General features: G+C 38.1%; 1 protein-coding gene across 1 annotated transcript; it reads right to left on the bottom strand.

Annotated features, from left to right (window-relative positions):
* Positions 1-8,127: 8,127 nt before the first annotated feature.
* LOC142181675 (putative F-box/LRR-repeat protein At3g18150) lies at positions 8,128-9,317 on the bottom strand. Its single transcript, XM_075255077.1, has 4 exons — positions 9,145-9,317; positions 8,848-9,046; positions 8,501-8,754; positions 8,128-8,260 (listed from the first exon to the last, which is right to left on the bottom strand). The coding sequence occupies exons 1-4, from the start codon at positions 9,315-9,317 to the stop codon at positions 8,128-8,130; spliced, it is 759 nt and encodes a 252-aa protein (XP_075111178.1).
* Between the last annotated feature and the right edge of the window lie 305 nt (positions 9,318-9,622).

Here is a 9,622-nt window from a genome sequence, read left to right as displayed (position 1 = left end):
TGTCACGACCCAATTCCATTATAGGTCGTGATGGCTCCCAACACCATTGTCAGGTAAGCCAACACAGAAATATTAATAGGTACTCACTTTACTTTACAAAAACAAGTATAGCAATTTCTTAATCTCAAGTTAAAAACAAGTGATAACTAGTAACGTACCAAAATAATTATACAATTCCCAAAAAATAGTCTACTAATGTGCGTGCCAAGACCTAGTGTCAAAAGTATGTGGGCATCTAGTAGAATATACAAAAGAGCAAATCTATCCTACTATCTGAAATAGAGTAGACAACCAAAAGTAAAGAGAGGTTCCATCAAGTTGTTGAACGGCATAGGAAGGGAGCAGCTCACCGTGGAAGTCTCGGACTATGATCGGGGACTCGCACCAGACTAATAGCCAGATGTACCTGCCTTAGATCCTGTACAATTAAGTACAGAAGTGCAGTATGAGTACATAAACAATATATACCCAGTAAGTATCCCGTCTAATCTCGAAGAAGTAGAGACGAGAGGTCGACTTGATACTTACTAGGGTCAAATAATATAATAAAGTTTTATGCTAAGCATGGATGTCATAGATAATATCAGTTTATAGCAAGAAGTGATAAGTCATGCCTAGATAGTATCACATTTAGCCATTTACATTTCGGAGTATTTAACAAAGTAGTCATGAATAAGATTTCACATAAATATCATGCGCACGTTATGCCGAGGTCGTACGACCCGGTCCAACAAAAAAGAAACTGTGCACTGCCAGAGAGTTGAATGGCACGAACCATAGATGCATCTATTTCTACCGAGGCGATCGACCCGATCCACAAATATCAATTATCATCAAGAAGGTGCATAAAGGCGCATTTATATTCAAATAATTCATACAAGTGTTCAAACAAGTGCATACGTTCGCATAGGTTCATTTCCAAGTCTCTAGCATATCTTAAGTGATTTCATTAGCATGAAAGGATATAAACATTTACAAATTTGGCATGATATGGGTCCTAAACTACCCGGACAATTAACATAGTAGTATCTATGTATGGACTATTGTCACCTAGTGCGTATGTAGGCCCCACATTTAATGGCAATTTAATCAACTATTATACCTATGAGGATAATTTCCTCTTACAAGGTTAGAAAGGAGACTTACCTCGCTCCGAAGCATGCTTCCAATACCAAGAACGCTCTTAAACCCTCAATTTGGAGCCGAACAATACAAAACTAATTAAACGAGGTAGGAACTAGTCAATACAAGCTCAAGGGTTCGCATTTTAATTACTAAAGTAATTTTCCAACCTTAAACACAAGTTTCCTAAAATCTGACCCCGAGCCTACGTGCCCGGATTCCGAAACTTTTCGAAAAAAGTTGTTCTTTATAACCTAAGGATCAATAATATATGATTTCTACTTCATTCTATAACAAATTTCGTGGTCAAATCTAACTTTTATCAAAACCCTAGGTTTTGCTCTAATCCCATGATTTTTCCTTAATCTTTGTGTATTAATCTACCCGAGGTTCAAGTATTAAACTAGAAATAAATAGGATAACTTACCTCAAGATGCTAGGTAAAATCCTCTCTCAAGAGCTCCAAAATCACCCAATGAACGAGTGAAAATGACCAAAAATGGCCTATAGCCCGTAATAAATGAAGCTAATTGATTCAGTGTTTTTCGCATCTTTGGTCCTGGGCCGCACCTGCGCCTACCGTATCTGCGGAAAAGTATCTGCTTCTGCAGAAATTTAGTTGGGCCGCTAGGCCGCTTCTGTGGGAAGCAACTGCTTCTGCGGTTTCGCTTCTGCGGAAGCTTAGCCGCTTCTGCAGCTTCTGGCTTGGCCTGCCTTGGCCGCTTCTGCGAGAGCACGACCGCTTCTGCGTTCTCGCACCTGCAGCTGACCAACCGCAGGTGCGGTTATGACAGATAGCTAGAGCTTCAGCTCCTTGTCAATTTTTCCAACTTCACTCGAGCCTCATCCGATTGACGCTCGGGGTCCCCGGGCCCCTTCCGAACATACCGACAAGTTTGAAATCATAAAACGGACTCGCTTGAACCCTCGGAATGCCCGAAACAACACAAAATCTAAGAATCACTCCCTAAAACCAATTGAATCAAATCTATAAACTTCAAGTTCTTCAATTCACTTCTAACAAGCTGAAACGTACTTATACTGCTCGGATTGACACTAAATTTGCGGGCAAGTCTTAAATAATATATTGGACCTGTACCGAGCTCCGGAACCAACATACGTTCTTGATACCAACATGATCAAGCATTATTTAATTTCTTTAGATCCTTAAAATTTCAGTTTAATAATTTCTAACAAAAAATTCATTAATCGGGCTAGGGACCTCGGAATTCGATTCCAGGCATACGCCCAGGTCCTATATTTTCCTACGGACCCTCCAGGACCGTCAAAACACACAAGTCTGGATCCGTTTACTTGAAATGTTGACCAAAGTCAAACTTAGCCTTTTAAGAAAATCTTAGGGAATCAAGTGTGCCTATTTCAACCCAAACTCTTCCAAATTCCGAACCAACCATCCCCGCAGGTCGTAAATTAGTTAAAGCAAGCACGTGAAGTCTTTTTTAGGGGAACGGGGTCCTAAAAAGTAAAACGACCAGTCGGATCGTTACAGTATGCCTGGAAGTGAATTCCGAGGTCCCAAGCCCGAGAAATGAATTTTTGAAGAAAATTGTTTAACTGAAATTATAAGAGTTTTTGAAAATTTAAATGTGTTTGAATTTGATGGTATAGGGTCCGTATTTTTGTTCCGGAGCCCGGTACAGGCCTTGTATGGTATTTAAGTCGAGCCTGTAAAATTTGGTTAGAAACGGACTTGATATGACGTGAATCGGACCCTCGATTGTTAAAATTTGAACTTAAGAGTTCTTGAGATTCTTATTTGATTTTGATGCTAAATTCGTTGTTAAAAGTGTTAATTTGGTGATTAGATCGCAAGAGTAAGTCCATATGATATTTTTGAGTTAGTGTACATGTTTGGTTTGGAGCCCCGAGGGCTCGGGTGAGTTTTGGATAGGCCACAGTATGTTTTTACACTTAGGAAAAATTACAGGTTTGTTGTTTCTGATGTGCTAGTGTTTTTTTCTTCGCATTCGTGAAGGGTCTCTCGCGAACGCGAAGGGTAATTTAGTCTGAAGGAAAAATTCCTTCTACGCGAATGCAAAACACAAGTCATGAACGCGAAGCCTTGGGGGTGCGCGGACCTACTATCGCGAATGCAAAGGCCTTTTGGCCGGGGACTAGGGGATGGGATTTTGTTCTACGCGAACGCAGCCACTTGATCGCGAACGCGAAGGCGGACATATGGGCCTGACCCATTGCGAACGTGATGAAGGCCTGCCTAGTCATTTTAAAACAGATTTCAAAACGGGCAGAACTCATTTTCTCCATATTTTCGAACTCCCAAGGCCTAGAGGTAATTTTCTTCACACAAATTTATCACCAAAGTGTTGGTAATAAATTTTAAACTTTACTCTTTCAATTACCCAATGTTTTTCATCACTTTTTAATCAGAAATCAAGAGTTTTCATGGTAGAAATTAGGAATTTGGGTAAAGTTAGAGCTTTTTGAATAATTGGAATTTAGACCTCATTTTGGGGTCGGATTTCGACACTAATTGTATATTTGGGCTCGTGGATGAATGGGTGATCGGGTTTTGGTCCGAACGTCTACTTTTGACCAAGCAGGCCCGGGATCGATTTTTGACCTTTTGGGAAGAATGGCAGAAAACCTATAATTTAGCTTTGGGGTTGAATTCTTTAGCATTTATTTATGTTGTTAAACTAATTAGGGCTAGATACGAGTAAATTGGAGGTGAATTCTAAAGGAAAAGCATTGTTTGAGGCTTGATTTGGCCGTGGAAGTTCGAGGTAAGTGTTTGGTCTAACCTTAGCATGAGGGAATAGGTATTGTGCTTTATTTGCTATGTGCTAGTGTAGTGTACGACGTATAGGTGTAGTGACGAGTACCTATACATCATTGTCAAGCATGCCCGTGAATGTTAAATTGTAATCGTTGTGTTTCTTAATAAGTACTACAAATGCCTAAGTTGTTGATTCTCCATGTTGGTTAAGAGTTATGAATATTCTCGTGGTATTTGTTTATTGTGGAGTATTGGTTCTAGTTAAGCATTCATTTGTGAAGTTAAATGTTGGTACAAGTTTGGTTATAGTTGATTCCCTTGTCGGAACGTATTTAATTCTTACTGTTGGTTCCCTTGTCGGGATGTGTTTATTCTCATTATTGATTCCCTTGTCGGGATATTGTTGTTTTCTTATTGTTCCCTTGCTGGGATTCTTTTGTGATTGGTGTTGAATTGTATATTGGGATCAGGTTGCACGCCGCAAAAATATTATATGGGATCGGGTTCACGCCGCAACATGGAGTAATAAGGGAGGACATGAGGGGTCAGGTTGCATGCCACAACAGTGAGATAGGATTGGATCGGGTTGCACGCCAGAACAGTGATATATGATTTGGATCGGGTTGCACGCCGCAACAGTGTTATATGATTTGGATCGGGTTGCGTGCCGCAACAATAAAGAATAAAAGAGGATATTGATTTGTTACTGTTTCCTTATTCTTACTGATGCGAACTTTAAAATGCTCTTTATGTTTTTTCCTGAGTTACTATTGGTACATGATATTCCCCCGTAGCATGTTCCCCTTCCCATCTTTAACTGCTAGTTTCCGTTAATATTACTTGTCGTATATGCTTTAAACTGCACGGGTTTAGTTTGAAGTCTTGTCCTAGCCTCGTCACTACTTCCCTGAGGTTAGGATCGACATTTACCAGCACATGGGGTCGGTTGTACTGATACTACACTCTGCACTGTGTGCAGATCTCGATACCGGAGCTTTTGGACCTTAGAGTGGTTGCTGCCTTCAGTCCAGCGGAGATCCGAGGTAGCCCTGCAAACGTCCGCAGGCCTTGGCATCACCTTCTATCCTTATATTCTGTTTTCATTAACTTTAGAGATAGATTGTATCTTTCTTTCCGGATAACTATTTGTAGTATTCGTAGATGGTCCGTGATATTGTGACACCAGTTCTGGGTAAAAATGTATTTTGTAATTTTCGTACTAGTATTTGGGTAAGTTATCAGATTTCGTCTTCCGCATTTCTTAAATTATTATTATTATTTTGCATGTTGATTTAAAATTGTTATAAGGTTAAGGAAAAGGGTAATAAGATATATATAATACTCGACTTGCCTAGCTTTCACGAGTAGGCGCCATTACGACTCCCGAGGGTGGGAAATTCGGGTCGTGACAATCCTTGAGGTCCTTAGGGACCTTTGACACACTAGGACAACCTGTTGGCTATGAAACTTTTGGCTTCTGAGACTGTATTGAAGGCCTGGTATTCCCAGGTTTCTAGGCCTGATTTATGCTCCCTATAGTATAGTTTCATTTATTTATGTAATTTAGTCAATCCTGGTCAATAATAATATTTTTTTTTATAAATAGATATTTGGATAATTAGTAAAAAGGGGAGGGTTCCTATACGATTTTTGTGGAGAAACCGAGTAGAAATCATGCTTTAGGTTTATATATGTTGATTTGCAGTAAGAAATCATGCTTTAGGTTTATATTATGTTTCTATTTTGCAATAGATATCATGCCTCTAGGTTTGCGATGCCTACTTGTATTAAAAACCCTGCCATAAATCTGTGCATTAGATATCCTACCTTAGGATAATCATGTTTACTTCTTTGCATATTAGGAAACATTGTTATAGTTCATCATTTTATTTCTGATTCTGCCTAAGTCATAGTCGCCTAGAAATCCTGTCATTAAGTTATTACTCTAATCATGCTTAATAAAATGATCATCTCTCTCTGTGCATTAGAAATCCTGCCTTAGGACTCTGTTTGTATTTGCTCTAAATCATATATATGTCTCTTAAATGAATAATTATCTATAAATAGGTTTAAAGACAGCCCCAACACATAGATATCATGTTCTAGTATAAATATGCATGAAATCAACTTTTTTGTATCATTAATCGCCTAAATCAGCGTGCCTATAGGACTGGATAACTTCAAGTCATTTTAATTAGTTCCCAGAATTATGATTGCATACAGACCCACACCTAGGCAAGCCATAGGTAATTAATGGTCCAAAAACTGTGAAATTATACTCTGCTTATTTGTGAAATTGTCCAGGTTTAACAGGCTTTAAAATCAATAGGCAAACTGATTAAGATTCTGTCACTTCGCCTTAAAACAAATACTGCATATTCTGTGTTTGTAATGCTCACCTAGGTTCTTTAAAGTGTGTTGTTTGAGACGTGCTACGTATTTGTTTATGTGTGGAGGTAAACATGAGCCCCTTAATTGCTTCCCTATTTGTTGTCCTATATGTTATTTGTTGTTGCTTAGATTTTACCTTTTAAACACCTTAGGAATGTCTAGAATTTCTACAAGTCTAGAGGCCTTAAACACCTCCGGGACCACAAGGAAGGGACGGGTAAAGCACGCTTAGAGTTCGTTAATTAAACTCGCTTATATAACCGCTAAGGGGAGGGTAATGGGTAGTAAAAAGGATATGATGACCTGTGCAATAATGTCACATGTAACCCCTCTATTTGAGGAAGTCTTACCAAGTATTGTACAGATGTGATCCTATAGGCTAACCAACTTAGGACTTCCTTTCCTCTATTTACATATGTGTACTTAGACTACCTAAACTTCCTTTATTTGCATATGTGTGCTTAGACTACCTAAACTTCCTTTATTTGCAAATGTGTGATTAGACTGCTTACTTGTTAAATGACTAATTTACATAACTCAGTTCGGCCGGGACCCACCATTGTGGACCGCAAAGGATTCCTCACACCTTCTCCTCAAGGTTATTTCGAGCTCTTACCCTAATTTCTGGTAATGCAAACTAGTTATATGAGTTAACAGCTTTTGGTGCCCTAACGCACCTTAATCCGTTAGGTGGCGACTCTTCAAATACCCAATTCCCAAAAGGAGTTGTTTCCAATGAATGTCGAAACCCGGAGTCCGCGAGGAAAAAGGGGGCGCGACACTCATCTTGGTTGCTTCTTTGAAACTAAGGTAAGAGACTATTTTGTGAATCAGGCATTTAGGCAATATGTTTGTTATTTCTCTCCTCACACCGAAAGTATTCTTATTATTGTGCATCCATACCTTAAGAACCTGTTTTTCTAGTCTGGTTTTGCTACAAAAATCACTAATCAGCTCTTTATCTTGCTTCTGCAATTTCCACCCAACTCTTTTCGCGAATTCCAACACTGATATTGACTGAATTTAGTCCTGATTTACTTTCTCCCGTTAGGGTTTCTTACGTTAGCTCTCCTCATCCCTAAGTGGGGTCTCGAAAAATAGTGTCTATGCATCCTTATAAAGATAGAGAGGCATATAGGTTATGGTACATATTTTGAGGCCTCAAAATGAAATTAGAATAGTAAGATGAAATAAGCCAAGATGAATTTAAATAGGTAGTCAATTGCATAATCATGCAACGTTTGTATTACAAGACAAGATGATATAAGATCTCTTATTTTAAATATACCTTGTTCGATTTAGAGATTTTAAAATACAAAAGAACATCTATAAGCCGCGCTTTCTAGATATTTATGCAGAACTCTCCAATAGATTGCAACAACTAAAATATCCAATACCAATTATAGTGTTTCACTACCAAGTCATCTTCTCAACAGTATCCACAAGTCGAAAAAGTACAGCAAATTCACATCAAGTTTATAGACTTTTACTTCTTTTAATTGACTATGAAAGTGCTTGTAAATTTTCATACACATTAAACGATCGATGAAACATGTAATCATCTCACTTCTTGATTGCAGGTTGAATCTCCTAGAGCGACAACTCCATAGCACAGCATCCACAAGTGTTGGGCACTTCCAGACTGCCATATAATATATACATTTAAAACGTCCACTTGGGGGATAGCAATTCTGTGTTGCAATTGCAAATCATTCATGTTGATCTCATTGCCTTTGTAAAAATTAGGGGAAACATGAAACCAAGATGTCGAGTTTGATAGAAATTTCCTCTAACTTCCAAAATCGTACCACATTTAAAGTGGAGGAGCAATGGAGAATAATTTTTGAGTGCATCAACTATATTGGCTCTTTTGCAATTTTCAGCTCAGGAGCTTGATCTCCATTATAATCTAGTGATACCAAATTTGGAGCATCAATTTCCCTTATGCCCTCACAATCCCGAATATACAAGACCTCGAGGGATCTATTTCTGCAAATATAAAACCCTTCCAACCTAGGAACACTGACTAATTTCAATCTCTCGAGGAATCGAGATTTTGATAGAAGTTGTGGGAGAAATCCATTATATATAGACACAAAGATTTCAGATTCTGACATTCAATTACAACATCCAATTCTTCCAATAAATAGCCAAAATAAGACATGTGTTTAAGAGTTGGTGCTTGGACTTTAACACGCTGGTTTATTTTTGGCCCGAATGGAAACTGACTTGATCTTTCGAAGATTCAACAACTCAATCTTTTTCAACCCCGGACAATACTCAAGTACTAAAGCAACGAGCAAAGGACAACTATTAAGTAGATTCTGAAGCATGTTTTCGTCTAAAGTTACACAAGACAGAGAAAGCTTTCTCAAAGAATGACAATTCGCCACACCACTAGATAATAAAATAGACGCCAGATCACAATCGGCTAGAACCAATTCTCGTAAAGATTTTGTTGCCAAGATTGTGAAAAAAGGTAACTGGTATGATCAAATCAAGCTGCAAGTTTCTTTATACAAAAAATATTTTACACCATTCTGAAGTGCAATATCAAGCCACTTATCAATAAAAACCTCACGAGAACCATATTCTAAACAATATGAAAATTCAAACTTATCAATAGGGATTTTGTTGTCCCTGTATCTCTCTAGGATTGCGTCAATTATTTTCCGGTCTATGGAATAATTACCTATGAACTTTAAGTTAGGAAGAGTCGACCAAGCTTGTAGCCATATTTTGGAGAGAATACTCATCTTAGTTGATTCTTTAATGCTAAGGCAAGAGAAAATTTGTTGACTAAGGTAATCAGGCAATATGCTTGTTGTGCCACTCGTCGTGCCGAAACTATTTTCATTATTGTGCATCCATACCTTAAGAAGCCGTTTTTAACTCTGATTTTGCTGCAAAAATCGCTAATCAGCTCTTCATCTCGCTTCTGCAATTTACACCCAACTCTTTCGGAGAATTCCAACATTTCTTTCTTTTGATATTGAGTAAATTTAGTCCTGATTTGCTTGCTTCCATTTACGTTAGCCCTCGCCATGGTATAGTTGCCTATTCAATTTATAGGTAAAGTTTTCAGTAATAAGTCGCACTCCTATAGGACGAAAACTAAATAAATAAATAAATAAATAAATAATAATAAAGTTTCTGCTTCCTCTCAAGTTTCAATTCCATAAATAATCTCATAACCATAAAAGTCATGTACATTACTTCTCTATCCTCTATTTTTTCCGTCTTTCCTATCGTTACTTAGCCAAATTTAAATTTTGTGTATCACGACCCAATTCCATTACAGGCTGTGATGGCGCCCAACACCATTATTAGGCAAGTCAATACGGATCAAAC

The sequence above is a fragment of the Nicotiana tabacum genome, chromosome 6 (assembly GCF_000715075.1).
Source record: "Nicotiana tabacum cultivar K326 chromosome 6, ASM71507v2, whole genome shotgun sequence".
NCBI classification, from domain to species: Eukaryota; Viridiplantae; Streptophyta; class Magnoliopsida; order Solanales; family Solanaceae; genus Nicotiana; species Nicotiana tabacum.
The sequence above is the reverse complement of the archived record's forward strand: the minus strand, read 5'-3'. Positions and strand labels throughout refer to the sequence as shown.

Excerpts from the sequence above, each read along its gene's own strand:
- LOC142181675 (XM_075255077.1), bottom strand. The coding sequence starts at position 9,317 with ATGGCGAGGGCTAACGTAAATGGAAGCAAGCAAATCAGGACTAAATTT. Across the intron at positions 8,755-8,847 it reads TAGAATATGGTTCTCGTGAG|TTACCTTTTTTCACAATCTT; the intron begins GTTTTTATTGAT and ends TGATCATACCAG. Across the intron at positions 8,261-8,500 it reads TTGAATCTTCGAAAGATCAA|AAATAGATCCCTCGAGGTCT; the intron begins GTCAGTTTCCAT and ends TTATATTTGCAG.